This window comes from Ictalurus furcatus, chromosome 20 (assembly GCF_023375685.1).
Source record: "Ictalurus furcatus strain D&B chromosome 20, Billie_1.0, whole genome shotgun sequence".
NCBI lineage: Eukaryota > Metazoa > Chordata > Actinopteri > Siluriformes > Ictaluridae > Ictalurus > Ictalurus furcatus.
Genome location: NC_071274.1, coordinates 7,057,037 through 7,075,597, shown reverse-complemented (window position 1 = coordinate 7,075,597; position 18,561 = coordinate 7,057,037). Strand labels below are relative to the sequence as shown.

The window sequence follows — 18,561 nt, the reverse complement described above, 5'->3', positions numbered from 1 at the left end:
AAAAATTAGCCAATCATTTCAGTAGCATGTATAACAAAGTGTCGTTTAAATAATTATTTAGAATGAACAGTACAAATATAATGTTTCACATTGCTGCTTTTTTCATTGGGTGTGAAAAAGCTAGAATTGATATCGGATGATATCAGTAGTTAAAAACGCTCATGAAAAGAAGGAGTAGGTGGGGGTTGGGGCAATGGATAATCTAAAGCTACTGGATGGCATTAAAACAACTACTAACGCAAGAATGCCTCTACTGGCTCCAGTGCAGATTAAATGGTTGCATGTGGAAGCATTATATAATTCATTTCCTGATGAGATTTTGCTTTCCATTTCATTTCATTTTATTAATCTCCTCTGTGTGTGTGTGTGTTTGTGCGTGCATGACTTCCATCCCTGCAATATGATTTACCTTTCTTTCTTGCGTACATGCTTTCCTCCATTTTGTATTTGTAACTGTACACAACTGCAGAATTCCAGTTATGTATCTGACATTCCTGAAGTGTCTTTCAGCAAGAAACATTTTCATTTTCAGCTTGGACTAAATCCAGATTTCAGGAGGTGCTAGTGCACCCCCACAAACACCACCCCAACAACAGGCTGGGCAATGCTGGGCAACTGTGTGTAACTTGGTGCAGATTATTCCTGGTCCTCTTTGACTACAAAGCTGGAATGCAACGGCATTATGACTTGGATTAGAAAGCAAGAGCGCTGTCCAAATGAAATATAATATTCATTAAACACCTTTGCAAATGTGCCAAAAGGACAGGTGGCTCCCATTTTTAAAAAAAAAGATATAATGGAAAATGATGGAATTGTGCATTGTACAGTGACGGCTTCTCGTGATATTAGATGGAAGGGCTAAAATATAATATTAATCAATATCTCGACCATGAAACTATTTGGATTGAACACCATGTTATATCACAAGGTTTCTTTGACGGCATAATAAGAATGATGTGGAATAAACTATTGCACATACCGTTACAGACATATATGTAATAATAAGTCTGTAATGCCTTACTTGCTTTATGTCTTGGTTCCTCTGAATATCCATCCATCCATCCATCCATTTTCTGTACCGCTTCTCCTACACAGGGTCCCAGGGAGCTCTGGGCACAAGGTGGGGGACACCCTGGACAGGGTTCCAACCCATCGCAGGGCACAATCGCACACATATTACAGACAATTTGGAGTTGCCAATCAGCCTACATCACAAGTCTTTAGACTGGGGGAGGAAACTGGAGAATCCGGAGGAAACCCTTGAAGAATGGGGAGAACATGCAAGCGCTGCACACATGGGGCGGAGGTGGGATTCAAACCACCAACCCTGGCGGTACAAGGCAAGTGTGTTAACCACTAAGCCACTGTACCCCCACCCCGCCGCCCTCACCTCAGAGGAGTTTTATGGGGAAAAAGCCTGCTATTTAGGCTGCATGAATTGACAGTCTGGACGTGAAAGAAGCTAATCAGCTCCTGCGTTGCTACTTCATACCATTCTGTGTGTTTTTCTTATGACCACTGGTGGCGCTGTTGTGCTTGGTTCCAGAAAGGTCAGAAATAAGACATTAATATATATATATTTTTTTTAAAAATGTGGATGCCTGCTAGCCCACTTATACCAGCTGCACCTGAATATTGCAATTAAACCTACACTGGAAAATATATCAGTTTTGCTTTTGTCTTTGTATCAACACGCCTAATTTGTCATTTATGTGGTAACTTTTGTAATGTAAATAGGATGGGGATACTGGTATATGCACAATTGCATTATTATCATATATAAAAATTTACACACTAACAATCCTTGTACACATTACACAGCCTCTGTCTCTTTCTTTCAATTGAACACATGTCCAGAAATAGTTGTATATGCTTATGAATCAAGGTGTGCTACATGCCCATTGCTCTAGAGTGAAAGAACAGAACTGCTCGAATGAAATGAAACATCTGCTCTGAAATTTGCTGATGAAGGTTAACCGTATAAACAGGGTTTAATGGCATGGAAGACGCTGCTATAATTAGTGGCTGTGTGCGTGGCTACGTCAGCCCTCACTTTCAAAATAGGCTGCTTCAATAAACGAGCAGAGACGGCCATGAAAAGCATGAGCAGGAAAAAGGCTCATTTGAATAGCACAAATATGGCTAATTAGCATGTGAGTGAAAAGATTTACGTCAGCGGAAGCCTCTTTTTGCTTTCATAAGGTTTTCTAATTTGTTTTACCCACTCTTCCCTTTTTTTTTCTCTTTAGGATTCTACTGACGGTGGTTGTGATCTTCCGGATCCTCATTGTAGCCATTGTGGGCGAGACGGTGTATGAGGATGAGCAGACAATGTTCCTATGTAACACACTCCAACCCGGCTGCAACCAGGCCTGCTACGACAAGGCCTTCCCCATCTCACACATCCGCTACTGGGTCTTTCAGATCATCCTGGTGTGCACGCCGAGTCTGTGCTTCATTACCTATTCCGTGCACCAGTCGGCTAAACAGCGTGATCGCCGCTATTCCTTCCTCTATCCAATGCTGGAAAAGGACTACAGCCGAGAAGGCACCCGCAAGGTTCGCAGCGTCAATGGTATCCTGGTGCAGCACCCAGATAGCAGTGGTGGCAAAGATGAGCCTGACTGCCTAGAGGTTAAAGAGATCCCTAATGTAGCACGTGGCCTCACCCACAGCAAGAGCTCCAAAGTGCGTCGGCAAGAAGGTATTTCTCGTTTCTACGTCATCCAGGTCGTGTTCCGTAATGCCTTGGAGATCGGCTTCCTGGCAGGCCAGTACTTCTTGTATGGCTTCAGCGTACCAGCCATCTTTGAGTGTGATCGCTATCCATGCCTAAAAGAAGTGGAGTGCTACGTGTCACGCCCCACCGAGAAGACAGTCTTCCTGGTGTTTATGTTTGCCGTGAGCGGCATCTGTGTGGTGCTCAACCTGGCCGAGCTCAACCACCTGGGCTGGAGGAAGATCAAGACGGCCATTCGGGGTGTCCAGGCACGCCGCAAGTCTATCTGTGAGATCCGCAAGAAGGACATGGCGCACCTGTCACAGCCTCCAAACCTGGGCAGGACCCAGTCCAGCGAGTCGGCTTACGTTTGATCTTCTATTACCATCTTTTAAATGGAGTCAAGGGGTTGAATGTTGATAGTAAGGGATAGGGAGTAGCCTTACCAAACCACCCCCCCCCCCCCCCATTTCCACCAACCACTCCATTCCCATGTGTTAGATAGTGTTGTGATGTTGCATGAGAGGGATGATGGGGAGAGTGCAAGAGGGAGAGTAAACATATATTCTGAGATTCTTGTTTCTGGAGAGTCTCAAGGATAATACGAGGGCTGGGAGAGGACAAAAGAGCGGAAGAGCCGTCAGGAAAAGGTGACGGACTTGCAACATGCTACAGGAACAACAATGTCTTGGATCACCTTATGACTACTCCTCTTACTTTCTGGCGAAAAGAAAAAAAAAATTGCACAAGATAGCAGGAGAGTGTCATTCCTGCTATGGATCATAGTCATGGAAGAAAATGACTGTTTATGCTCGGGTTTTGTCAGTGAGTCATGCTGAAGTCATGCTGAAGAAAACAATGTTCGGGGATCTAAAAAATATTTAACAGATATTTGTTTCTTCGTTCCTTTTCTTCTCTCCCAGTCTACTTCCTGATGGCACCTTTATTTCACAGTGCCCTGCCCCAAGATGTCCTCTGTCTCTGTTTTGGTCTATCATATAATAAAGAAGAGAAGGAGATGAAAAAAGTGCACAAGGAAATGAGTAAAAAAAATGGTTATATCATTATACTTTGTGATATATTCATTGCCATGATTTGAAATGACTTCATTTCAACTAGATACATACATATATATATATATATATATATATATATATATATATATATATAGAGAGAGAGAGAGAGAGAGAGAGAGAGAGAGAGAGAGAGAGATAGATATATATAGATATAATTGGCTATTTAGTTACCAAATCATTATAAAAGAAAATGATTTAGCTTTATTGGGAGATGGGATGAAGCTTATAATTTATTAAGATATTTCATATATACAAATAACTCTTATTCATGACTTATTTCAAAGCTTTTCTTTCTGACACTGCATTTATGAGGGAAAAAAAGGGAAACATTGTAAAGGTATGACATTGAAACAGGCATGTTTACAAAGCACACACTGTTGTGCAGATGAAATGTGTTGTTTTGTTGTGAGGGAGCTTTTATTATTTGATTATTAGCTTTCGACTGTCCGTGGCGTGTTTTGAATTGCATGTAGAGAGGAATCATGCATGTACACATTGCACCTTGTTTATCAGAGAGACAGAGAGAGAACGGCTGAGAGGGAGAACTCACTCTTGGAAGGCGGTTTGCTGATAATGCTCTTACAGCAAGATTTTGTTTAGTTCACTAGCCAAAGAGACAAGAGCGTAGAGGACATGGAGGCAGCCTTGAGGGTTACGTCTATAAGAAGTGACACGCACAAGCTCGACTGCTCTAAAGAGACTTCTTAGCCCTTAGTGGAGATAAAGATTCAAAGGAATGACAATACTTAAGACCACTCCACTTTTTAGTGCCCTTACTTAGTACTGAGTACATTTAGTGTCTTGTGTCTTTGTGTGTGTGTGTGTGTGTGTGTGTGTGTGTGTGTGTGTGTATGTGTGTGGTCTGATCCATTGGTAATCCTTTGTTTAAAACAAGGTATATGGTGTCCCATATCCATACACACACACGCACACACACACACACACCCACACACACACACACACACGCTCAGAGCTAATATTTCAATGAGACACAATTGAGTCTATATTATCAACACTTGAGCATAAGTGCTTGATCATGCACTCCACAGATAGTGATGAAACAATACAGAGAGCTAGCGCAGGCATGGAGACAAACCACAGGCTGACGGAAAACTGCCAGGAGAAAGTCGGAGGTGGAAAAAAATAGAGACAGTCACGTTCTTTTTCCTGGTGTGTCACATACACAAGCCTGTTTGAGAAAGAGGAGCTGTTTAGGTTTGGAGCAACAAAAGCTGCGGTCTAGGCATAACTCAGCTCATGTTTCAGCTCACGATCTGCAGCCAGGAGAAGGTCGATCGGCATGTCCTACTTGAATTAAAATAACAAAATAAATGCAATTAAAAAGGCAGAATTGCCGCTATTGACGTCTTTAACATTGCTCCCTCGGATGTTCCTGTTTCTCCGGCAGCCAATAAGGCACAATTTGTTTAGAATTAATACAATGAAAAGACAACAGGATAGATTTTTGCATAATGACAGATTGGAAATCCATTAACTTAACAAAGACAAATTTGACCCACATTAATATTAGCTGGAAAACCAAGCGCATTGCCTTCTTTTCTAGGGAGCTGGTTCTTAAATGACATTGACAGAAAGCAGAATTATTTAAATCCCAGTCTTAGTGTTCCTTCTTCATTAGGGGAACAGGTGAGAAAAAGCTGGGCAGTTAACATTAGTAACTATTCCCAGCACCTTATTAACTTTATTGTTCTCTCTCATTCCTTTCTGTGCCTAATTGAAGTATATTACAATTCCGGCCAGACAAGCCATCAGCAACTCATTGTAATCAGGCTCTTATGAGAGAAACATCAAAGTCCAGCCAGCTGCTTCCCTAAGTGAGTTTTTCTTCAGTTGACTGTGATTAAAGCCAATTCCTCTCCTCTGTCTCTTCTTCTACTACCTTTATCAGTGTTTAAATACAAAGAGAAAAGCAGAATTTATGCAAATACCTTCGCTATTTTTTTCTTCGTTCTTTTGGCTTGTGTATTGATGTTCTGTGTACTTTCATTGTTGTAGTGTTTCCCAACCTGGTCTTCTGGAACCACCAGATGGTCCGGATCGCTGCTCTCTCTGATTTTCTGACACTATGGCCTAAGCCAAACAATCAAACATTTACTGTTATTTTTTAAAGTATTGGCATCCGCTCTTATCCAGTGCTTTGTTGATTAGCTGGAAATCATACATGTCCTTATGCTAGTGCAGATTGGCTTAAGTGTAAAGATGCCAACACATTACAGTACTGCCAATCATGGGTCAGGAACTAAGTTACATACAGTACTTTTTTCACGTTAAGTGCTGAATTAAGTGCTCATAAGTGTGCAATCTGCATTTAAGCAAAAGAATGGACATTTCAGGAAGACGTCACTCACAACCAGGTGCCAGTACAGATGAGTCTGGATGCTCGTCTTTCTTGTTTGTTAAAGCAAAGCCATACTTATACAGTGTCTCGAAGGGTTCGTGGTATGCTGTGGGATTTGACCTTTGCCATTAAGTAGGGGGTTAGTTACAGCCTCACACTCTTTGTGAACTATGACATATTTTGTACACTTATCTGGCCACAAGATTCAGAATCTTAGAGGTTGCAATCTGATTTCCTCTTCATGTATCCCTATACGCATGGCGCTTGTGAAATTGTTGACCATGGTCTGGATGCAAACCCAGTAAGCAGACCAAACTAGGTACTTGAAAAATATGGTAGGAGAGATGATAAACATATGAAAAATCTTGCCATTGTTCAGTGACTTTCGTTTCTAAATTTGACCCAGCTAACCTTCTGTTGAAGTTTATCCAATCACATGCAACTATGTAAATGGTATTACATAAGAAGCTAACGACATTAGGTCAGAAGTGTCTGATTAGCAAACGGCATGACTTGTATTTTAAAATAAATAAAACAGTAAAAAAAAGAATGTTTAAATAAATTTTGGACAGAGAAGTATGAGTTTATTCTCCACTTCAATTTCAAAACGGATGTGTCTCATCAGTTTCAGAGTCTGTGCTACAAGTCAAAAGAGGTCGTGTAAAGTGCGACTGCGAAACTTCAAATTCGATAGCCTTATTTATAGCCATAAACAAAACTTTAAGCAAGGTTAAGCATTATAATGTAACTTGTCGCAATTTTAGTTAATTTGATGCTGTAGCAAAAGCTGGTACAAGCACCAGAATATATGCAGGCAGCTTGTTTGGAAGCTGATAGAGAGAGAGCAGAAATAGCACTGCCTGGAAGTTTGCCTAAGGACTGATTTGGGAAACACTTCAATACTGTAAAGTGACGTGATGTTAAGAGCTTTGGGACATTTGCATTAAGAAAAGAGGGTAATATGCCTGGGGAGTGGAAATATCCCTCACCAAAGTACTGTAATATGCAACTTCATTCTTGAATTGAGGTTTTAAAGACATTAATAGGCTTGGATACATGCATGTGTTATGGAATATGGCTGGAATAAACTTGTTTTGTAATTTCATTTCAAGAAAAGAAAAAAAGACTAATTCCAAGACTAGTGCTACTTGACAGTAAACTTTCAGCCCTGGTCTATTAGTTAGGCAAAGTAGACCAATTGAAAATGATGGTAGCTCAATCTTGACAACTAATTATGCACAAAGTGCAATATTATCATTTGAACAAAAAAATGTACGCATGTGCTGTATATTAAACTGTTTTTTTTATATATATTATTATTATTAATTTATTTTGGAGAATGTGGTGTTTATGAGAAGATTATTGGACATTTTGTCTCGTCACATCATGTCTACAGCCCCACACTGCCACAGTGTTTTATAGGGTTCATTTTTATGTTGCTTTCCTGATCTTTTGGAGACATAATTGATGTGTTTGTAGCCGTGATCTGAGCGTTCAGTCGACACTATAACCTTAATCACTGCCACTGATCGGTCCTTCACTTTTGAAGTGAGGACGTTTTCTACTATTACAGAAGGTCATAATGTCGATGAAGTGCTAAGAGAAAGTAGTGGACCAGCATTAATGTCTACTGCACATGCAAAAAATGTCTCAGGTATGTTTTTTTTTTTTTAATCTGACATTTGGAGGTACATCGTTTTTACTCTTTCTACATTTAATACTCAAATGTATCTTAGTAAGAAGCCATTTGGGATTGTACCCACGTTTATTTTATTTTATTTATTTATTATTATTATTATTATTGTTACTGGCCAATTGTAAAATCTCTATGTTGTGAAGCATGTATTAATGTGTTCAAAGATGAACAAAAAAAAGATTTTCAGCCATGCCAAGGGACAGTGATGTTTAATATGACTGTTCAAACAACAGTATTTTATAGACACACACAGCACATACACTGCGGATCTTACAATCTTATATTGCCACGTATTAATCCCTTTAAAAGAGCCATCATGATCCACTAATGTGCTCTCTCAGTGCTCATGTATCTAAACACAACCCACTCTATCCAGCATATAACCTCTTATTCCAGTAAAGATGATTCAATCACAGAGATTTCCTCGCTGTTTACGTTTGCTGGTTTAGCATTGGGTTTGTTGATCAGTTCTTGGTAAAATGTTCCCTCTTAAGTAGATCCGAAACTAGTTTTTTTTTCATCTCCAAAAACCTGGTGAAAACTGGCTTCATAACGCATCTACTAAATTGGAAGAAAGTGCTGGGCACGGAGAGAGCAACAAACAAAGTCAGGGTACTTTCTAGTAACCAGGGTAGCAACATAATTTTCAGATCACTGCCTCCCAACAAGCCGTTTGTGAAATTATAGAACACTTGAACAGCATTCTGTGTGTATCTCAGAATGCTACACTTCAAACATTGTTGAACATTAGTCAAGGAACATATTCAATGATAGGAGACTTTATAAGGACATATCAGTAAGGCCAATTTATACTTTTTGACATGAGGGCTAAATAACAACAAGGTCAGCAAACAATTGAAATCGCTACATTAATTAATAAATAAAACCAATCACACTGTAGTAAGTGCTAACACTCTTTCAAACCTGGATTCTTAGACTCTATCTGGTCTTGATCCTTTAATAGGTCAGTTCATTGCAACAACACCTTTCTTGTAATGCTGGTGTAAATTCACATTACTCTGTAAAAAGAATTTCTGCATTGCATGAGTCATGGAGTTGCTCATCTAATCTCAAAAAAGGAACTTCTAACATCCTTCATGTCACGATTAAAAAGATATAAAGCCATAGCAGAACTTTAAAATGCTGGGGGTTTTTTTTCCTCCATTTTCTTCCCAATTTGGTCACCTGCTAATTCCCACCCACTAGCCAGCTTTCGCTTAACATATGACAGTTACCAACTGGGGTGTACAAAGGCTAACACATGCGTCTTCATAGACATGTGAAGCCAGCCAACTGCATCCTTTCGAGCTGCTGCTCATGCTGCATCATAGCACAATGAAGCACACTCGCAGGAAAGTGATTTCCCCTCTTCCGCATACGTGAGCTCACAGACACCTATGATTGCCTAGTTTCACTGAGCTTTTCAGGGACAGAGAATATGCTACACCTCCCACCCAGAGAGCGCAGCCAATTTTGCTCCCTTGGCTTTCAGCCACAGATGGCTGTGGCATCGTCAGGATTCAAACATGCAATCTCTCAGTGATTGGGCAAATGTTTTTTTTTTGTGTATGTGTTGCACCACTCAGGAGATCAGTTTGTAATTTTTAAAAGTGGTTTACACATGTTAAAGTTATCCATTTTATCCAACTCAGGACACAAGGTGGGGGACACCCTGGACAGTGTTCCAGCCCATCGCAAGGCACAATCGCACACACATTCACACGATTTTGGAAATGCCAATCAACCTAAACGCATGTCTTTGAAAGCATGGGGAGAACATGCAAACTCTGCGTACAAAGGGATTCGAACCCCTAACCCCAGAGTCGATAGTATATCATTTCAAAAACACTTTAGAAGAACTTTTATTCACAATATTTCCTTTCCATTTCATTTGAATAAACTAATTTGGTTCCCTTAATATAAAGTAATTTAAACCACAGTGGGCAGCATGGTGGTGTAATAGGTAGCATTGCTACTTTACAGCTCCAGGGTCCATGGTTCGATCCTGATTTTAGGTTACTGTGTGTCTCCATGGTGTCATGAGAAGGAGTGGCATCCCATTCAAGGTGTATTCCTGCCTTATGTCGCACGTTTCTGCTATAGGCTCTGGATCTGCCATGACCCTAACCATGAATGAGAGTAAAAAAAAAAACACCTGATGCCTACCTTTACTGCAATGCTTTTGGGAAGCTCTCAGGCCCTGCTCAGGCTGTTTTCCTTTCACAAGTCATACATATTTTTTACAGAAATAGGGGGCAGGGTTAGATGGGGTAGAGAGAACACCTGTCCAAGTTTTCTTTGGTGTTGCAATTTGCTATACAGGGTTCAAACTGCTCCTTTAAGAGCATTTAAAGTATATGGAGACACCTAGAATTTAAGAATCCATGAGTTTGACTTTTTCCTAAAGCCATATAAAGCCAAGAAAAAGCTGGTGTTTGTGTATGCAACTTATTGCACTGGCATTACAGCATCATTAACACCATAAAGTTTCAGGAAGAAATACAATCCGTACTAACAGACACTATGGCGCCATGCTGGAACCAGGATTTATTAGTGATTATACACATGTAGCTTTTTCAGGTTAGTCTGCAACCTTTAAGACCGTGATTTATTCATGAATAGAGGTTTGGGTTTGTGTACAATGTGCACTGGATTTTTAAACATCAAGTTTTAAAAATATCACTTTTTTAATATTTGAGAATTGGGCAGGAATAACATCATGTCATACAGATATGTGCACAGACTTCACTCGCTTCGCCAAAAATAACAAAGTCGAACACGTCTGTCGTCTAAAGCTGCCGCAAAAATCAACACTCGGAATTCTATCTTTAGCCAAGAAGTGAAATTGTCCCAAACAGCTGTGAAAGTGGCAGCCTGCTGTATTCGTTAATACAGACACAGCTGCGCTCTACTCTTCACGCTCTTCACACGTTTCAAACATTCAGGTTTGCTGAGCCATCTGACACATATTGAGTCGATCAAAGTCTCTCTTCCTTCTAAGTATATATAGTAGCATCCACAACTTCTCATGCATAGCCTTAGCTAGGGTTCGTCAGAATTTCTTCAATGTACTCGTTTCTAATTTTTAGACGAAAAGAAAAATCTGTTGTTTGGATCACAGATGTTTTATATCTGAATGAAGTTATGTATGTTTCTGACTTGTGTACTGTACATAATGAGTGAAATAAACACCTTGAATGTTGAAGGAGATGTTATCTCTCTCTCTCTCTCTCTCTCTCTGTGTGTGTGTGTGTGTGTGTGTGTGTGTGTGTGTGTGTGTGTGTGTGTTCAAAGGATCAGTTTATGGAAGATCAAATAGCAAACCTACAGTGGATATGGGAAAGCCAAAATAGTCATATTTCCTTTATGTCAGACTTTATTTTAGCTGAACCTTCTACCTGATAATGGTATTAATCACAAGAGAGATTACAAGAGCCTAGGGTTGGCAGGTCTTCCTAAAAAAATCGCATAAAGAAGTAAAGAAGTAAAGAATACCTATATTAAAAAATGAGTAAACTAATTCACCAACACAGATCATACATTCATATGTACAAAATGAATGGGATTGAGAGCAACAGCATCACACCATTCCAACGTTGATTATTTTTCCTATACCAGCATATCCCAAAGTATTTTATTCTGCTTACACCACCGCATTTTGCCAATAATTGCAATTTCTTTGAGTCATCATTTCTATCAGTTTATAGCTATATTTACATTTAAATGGTAAATGTTCTGCACTTATATAGCGTTTTTATCCAAATCGCTTTACACTGTGTCTCATTCACCCATTCACACACACACTCACACACCAATGGTAGCAGAGCTGACATGCAAGGCGCTAACTTGCCAACTTGGGGTTCAGTGTCTTGCCCAAGGACACTTCGGTATGTGGAGCTATGTGGGCCGGGAATTGAACCTCCAACCCTACGATTAGTGAACAACCCGTTCTACCACCTGAGCCATAGCCGCCCATGGTAGACTATTGGATAACCAATAGGAGTGAAGCTCTTTCCTATTGGGTGTCACGTAAAACATTTCTGAAGAGCAGCATGAGCTAGTCAAATCACAAAATAATAAGGATTTTGGATTAGCTCCTATTATGGCTTACATTAAGTTGAAGTTAATAAGACAAAAAAAACAACAACAACCCCACAGCTTGTCATGTTAAACCAGGTTCACACTGTATGATTTTGGCCATGATTTGGTCGTCTGAGACAAATTTTGAGAATTCTAAAAGATTCCTATAACCCTAGGCCGAAATCTATAGTCTTTGATCGCTAGTTTGATGAGTTCCCCAGCAGCCGATTAATGGCCGTTGCGATCAAATTTTTCAAATCAAATTAAATTCTGCCAGTGTCAGAAGATTTGAGGCACAGGCTTGTCATGTTGTCTCCTACTCAGTATGAGTCTTCTTGCGTGCGTCCGTTTTTCACGTCTTGACTGTCGTACAGTCCGACATTAATGACAATGAGATCCTACAGCATGACATGGCTTACAGCAGGGATTGTGTTCGTACAGTCTGACAAGCAACAGTCGCACAGGACACCCGGATTTAACGTGCAAACTCCTGAAGACTTTCCCCAGGTGGAAAAACGTACTGAATGTTACAAAGCACTGACACTGGTGACTCCTTCCATAAATGTTAAATAAACGTCTCCTTCCAGAAAACATCGCCATATCAACAATTATACTGCACATTTATGTTTGTTAAATAACAGCATGTTTTAAATCTGTTTATTATAGTTACTTTGATTACTTCGAGCATCCACCATATGACTTCCTGTGAATGAGCTGTTGCTGTAGCAACAATGATATACAGTATTAGAATGAACACATTAATATTAACCTGTGATTTGTCTTGCAGCCAGCACTACTGTCAGAGCCATGCTGTACCTTCTGACCAATCAGATCTGAAAATTCCACAGCACTTTGGCATAATATCAGTCTGTACAGGACTTTGCAGAGTTTTTTTTATTGTGATTGTTGCGGCCAAAAATGCTTGATTTTGCTTCTGGATTTTTAAAAGGTTGCAATGCAACTCACAAAATTGTTTTGCACGGTCTTTCGCTGTGATGTTTGTTTTAGCTGTACTCATGTTTGTCGCACGTGAATCGAAGAGCTTTGGTTGAACGATGACGCGTCTTGGCCCAAATCTGTGGTCATTTTGAAAAATTGCAAGCGCCTCCAAATATTGCAGAGTTTGCTTGATTTTGCATTCATTCCTGCAATCCCGAAATCCTGGAGGGACTGTAAAACCTTTTAACTCCTTTAGAAACCCCTGTTTTCTTCCAGACTAAAATATATGCATTGTTCATTAGTACCTGTGTAAGAAAACATTATGTATAAATAAATCCAAAGTCCTTATTATTTTGTGATTTGACTAGCTCATGCTGCTGTTCAGAAATGTTTTATGTGATACCCAATAGGAAAGACCTTCACTCTTATTGGTCATCCAATAGTCTAACAACCAATCAGTGGATAATCTCTTAATTTATGTGCACTAAGGAAAAATAACCCCAAATGATGTGATGTTCTTTGCAGTGGATGGAGGGGTTAATTTATAGATATGTACGTAGAATGAATCAAACGTATGCAAAATACTCAAAGACTAACCACTAAACAATGGGTATACCTGGCAACACTGAGTTGAGAAATGAAATATACTGTTTTTTCATCTATTTGTCCTGTCTATAATCATCTAGAGTTATCAGAATGATGAATGGTGTGTGTGTGTGTGTGTGTTTGTGAAACACACACGTGCCTCTCCCAATTTCCATCTCCACCCCCCAAGTCACATGATTGTAGCACAGAGTTAGGATTGAAGGCTTGTTGCCAGGGCGATAAGCCAGGCAGTAATATGTGAAAGCGCTGCAGGGATTAGTGTGTAGACAGATGGCCAGAGAAAAGCGTCACTTCCTGAGAGCCAGGCAGGATCACGGGCCTCGTCCCCAATATGACCGTGATCACTACTGTCACCAACTGCAGGACTCTACACGCCACCTCACATTCATCAGTCCCACTGGCAATGTTAATCATTAGCTCTCAGATCTTAGAGTTTGCATCAAATCTGTTTCATGAGTAACACTGTCCTGTCCAGTGTGCTAGTATTGAATGATATCTATTGCCAAGGCCCATTAGATATCACTAATGCATAACTGCATTTTCTAATGCGTTATTGTATCTAGTAGCAACTCCTTCACAAGGACTTGCTGGGTGGAGACTCCACCACATCTCTAGCAATAAACGGATTTAAAAAAAAAAGTTGTTATTTAACTAAGAAAACTGTCTAATCATCAATAATGAAGTTTTCTGGAAGGATTTAAGATTTATGAAAAGCATCTCGAATGCCAGAGCTTTGTAACGGTCAAAATGGTTTCTGGGTGTGGTTTCTTTTTCACTTTTTTTTGTCCTGTGATTTATTTATTTATTTTTGCTTCAAGAGAGGAAAAGAAAGAGAGGCTGCTGAGGGAACGACTGTTACATAAGTAATAACAGGAACTTGTCTCACAGATGTTCCACAATATTACATGAAATTGTAACTGTTTCAAGTACGACGTGTCATTCTTTATTTTTTTTCTCTTTTTTTGGCTGGTTCGACTGTCTAGTGGTTAAAAAAATGCTTATAATCACAGAGACAGTGCCTGAAAATTATTTATATGGCATTTGTAATGATGGTAAAAATAAAAGTGTAAATTTATTCATCAATTTTAATCATTATTCAATTATGATTAAAATGATCATATTAATAAAAACACATTAAAGAACTACGCAGATTATTTTAACAGATCATTTATTGCATACTTTATCTTCTTTCTCTTTTTTTTTTTGCCCTAAATGATGCAACAACAACAATTTTGTGTCTCTTCAAGTGCTATTGTATGTAATACAATCAGTATTACATACAATTTAAGTCGGAAAGTTACATTAATATTTATAATATTTATGCGGGGAAAGTTACTCATATTCAGAGTTGGGTTAAGCACCTGTACTTGACAAATTATCCAAATCACCTGCATGTTGTACATGCCTTTGAGGTTTCCAGATTTTTCTTGAGTAGAAATATCTGATGCAGATATTTCTACTACTGACTTTTCAATAGTGCTTTTAAATAAAAGCCTGAAAAAAACAAATCGGAGATAGAAAGTTTTTTGCTGTCAAATATAATATGCTGCAATATAAATGCAAGAGACAATTTAAAAATGAAAAACGAGAAAAGTCTAATTTGATGATATATATCATGAAGGAGAAAATTGCAAGCATTCAAATAAACATCTACTATAGGACTCTAGTATATTGCCAATACTCCTGCAGGAATTGCAGCAATTATCACTTTAATCACTGTAAATTTGGTTTAATTTAACAATATGAGTCCCTCCTTTATTATTCATCAGCTTATAAAATAGCATCTCATCCAACTTATCCTGCATTTTTTCAATAGATAAGTAATGTGTCAAGATTAAGATGCTGTCTCCTTGAATGTCCTCTGTGCAAAAAATAGTATATACTTTATATATATACACACACACAGTGGGGGAAATAAGTAAATATTGAACGCATCAACATTTTTTTCAATAAATATATTTCCAATGTGGTTATTCACATGAAATTTTCACCAGACATCAGTGTTAACTCAACAAATCGGCAAATATAAAAAATTCACATCATTAAAGTACATAAATAAAGTTATCTGTAATAAAGTGGTATGACACAGGGAAAAAAGCAGTTCTAAAAGACATGGTAAGGCAAGGAACCAGCTGAAATCTGTAAGTAATTATACTGGGATAGTAAATTGATGGTCTATAAAAAGACTTTTTGTTACCAAGGTGTCACACATGAAACATCTCATGATGGGTAAAAGCATAGAGCTCTCCCAAGACCTTTGCAACCTAATTGATGGAAACGGATACAGACGTATTTAAAAACTTTTGAATCCAGTAAGCATCATTGGGGCCATTATCCGCAAGTGGAAGCAACATCATTCCATCATCAACCGGCCAGAATAGTCAGAAGAGTAGCCCAAGAGCCAAGGACCACCGGAAAGCGCTCTAGAAACACTTGGAGGCAGCAGATACCATCGTCACAGAGAAAACAATAGGCAATGCACTCCACTGCTCACGCTCACCCTGCAAGACTCCATTACTAAAGAAAAGGCATGTCAAAGCTCGTTTAAAGTTTGCTACAACTCATTTGGACAAGCCTGTGAAATACTGGGAGAGTGTAATCTGGTCAGACGAGAGCAAAATCGAACTTTTTGGCTGTCATACTACACACCATGTCTGGAGAAGAAATGGCACTGCACATCACCCTATAAACACTATACCAACAGTGAAGTTTGGAGGTGGAAGCATCATTGTGTGGGGCTGTTTTTCATTACATGGAACTGGCAGACTTCATATAATTGAAGAAACGATGAATGGAGCCCTTTACCGGGATATTCTTGAGAAGAATCTGCTGCCATCCACCAGGATGATGAAGATGAGACGTGGGTGGACCTTCCAGCAGGACAACGATCCAAAACATACAGCAAAGGAAACTCTCAATTGGTTTCAGAGAAAAAAATCAAGGGGTTAGAATGGCCCAGTCAATCACCTGATTTGAATCCAATTGAACAGGATTTAAAGACCATGTTTAGGAGAATGGGCCAAAATCACACCTGAATACTGCGGCCAATTAATTTCTTCATACAGGAAGCATCTTGAAGCTGTCATTACAAACAAAGGCTTCTCCACTAAGTATTAATTAAATTTCAGTTAGTGTGTTCAATACTTTTTTCCTGTCATTCCTCTTCATTACACATAACTTTATTTATGGACTTTAATTTTGTGAATTCTTTATATGTGTGGATTTCTTGAGTTAATACCAAAGTCTGCTGAAAATATCATGTGAATAACCTCACTGGAAATATATTTACTTTAAAAAAATGTTGACATGTTCAATACTTATTTACCCCACTGTATATACCTATGTATGTCTTTAAAATGATGCTATAAATTATTTATTTAATAAAAACATTCTTTGTTTTTTAAGTGTATTTAAAGCCCAAAACATACATTTAAGCATGACAAATTGTGGTTAGAGCAAACTGTCAGACAGTGGTGCTGGACTTAATACTGCTCCTCTCTTTAGCTGGTACCACGCAAGAACAATGCTCTTTCGTCTAAGGTCAGAACTACATGTATCTGAGATATGCTTGTGTTTTACTCACTCCATGCAGCATGTGTGCAATATCGGTATTAAATCCTCATTAAGCATGTGTAACTCAACTCTGAATACAGCCCATAGTGCACTACGTAGATTCTACAACCTATTTAGTGAGCACATTTAGTGAATAGGAACCTATTTGGGATTTGGCTTAACTGTGTGTTGAAGACTAGTTTAAAAAATGTTTCCTATGTTGAAGGTGGCACATGTTTAATTAGATTATATCGGGCCACTCCAGAAATATTAAGTTGAGTTAAATATCAATGAAACGTGGTGGCTTAGTGTTTAATACCCTTGCCTCGCACCTTCGAATCCCGCCTCCACCCTGTGTGCGTGAAATGTGCATGTTGTCCCAATGCTTCGGGAGTTTCCTCCCCCAGTCCAAAGACATTGTAGGTTCACCATCATCTCTAAATTGTCCGTAGTGTGTGAATGTGTGTGCACTTGTACCCTGCAGTGTGTTGGTATCCAGGGTGTCCCCCGCCTTGTGCCCTGAGTTCCTTGGGATAGGCTCCAGGCCCACAACCCTGTGTAGTCTAAGCCGTACAGAAATGTTCTAGATCTTGCCTCATCATCAGTGTTTTTTGTGTATACAGTGCTGTGAAAAAGTATTTTCCTGATGTCTTCTGTTTTTGTGTATATCTCTTACTGAATTATTTCAGAAACAAAAAAACTAAATTTAAGATAGAGCAAAGGCAACCTGAGTACTTTTTAAATGATAATGTTATTTATTGAAGCAAAAAAGTTATCTAATACCAACTGGGCCTGTGTGAAAATGTATTTGCCCCCGTAATTACTAATTCTGCACATCTATGAAACTGCATTCGTAATGGGGTTCAGCTGGACTAGACGCAACTAGGCCTGATTACTGCAAACCCTGTTCAATCAAATCAACACTTAAACAGAACTTTTTCAACAGCATGAAGTTGGTTAAAAGGTCTTACCCAGTAACACACAAAATTAAAAGAAATTTCAGAAATGATGAAGAAGAAGGTGATTGAAATACATCAGTCTGGGAAGGGTTACAAAGCTATTTCAAAGTTTCTGGGACACCAAAGGACCACAGTGAGAGCTGTTATTTCCAAATGGAAAACCTCGGCACAGTAGTGAACTTTCCCAGAAGTGGCCGACCTTCCAAAATTCCTCCAAGAGCACAGCAACTACTCATCCAGGAAGTCACAAAAGAACCAAGGACAACATCAAAGGAACTACAGGCCTCTCTTGCATCAATAAAGGTCACTGTTTGTTAGGATTTGTCAATAGAGAATCTTCGAGTTACAACTCTTAAAAAGAGAGAAAGCAAAATACACAAGAAAGTCGCCCCGCACCACTTCCCGGACCAAGCATTGGGAGAGTTTGCCAAATAACACACAGGCACACAAAGTTCAAATGGCAAGATCTCTCATTTATTCCAAGAAGGGCAGAGTATATGTCATGTTTGACACATAACAGAGACAATGTGTTATCTATTGAGTGGCTAGGTGGGAGGGCATATTTGCATAAAACA

General features: G+C 39.1%; 1 protein-coding gene across 1 annotated transcript in view; it reads left to right on the top strand.

Annotated features, from left to right (window-relative positions):
• The window catches only part of LOC128624281 (gap junction delta-2 protein), a 28,504-nt gene extending 25,337 nt beyond the window's left edge, over positions 1-3,167 (top strand). Inside the window, exon 2 of the mRNA XM_053651804.1 lies at positions 2,250-3,167. Within this exon, the coding sequence (XP_053507779.1) occupies positions 2,250-3,093 (844 nt within the window). The 3' untranslated portion in view covers positions 3,094-3,167. The remainder of the gene's footprint in view (positions 1-2,249) is intronic.
• Positions 3,168-18,561: the final 15,394 nt, after the last annotated feature.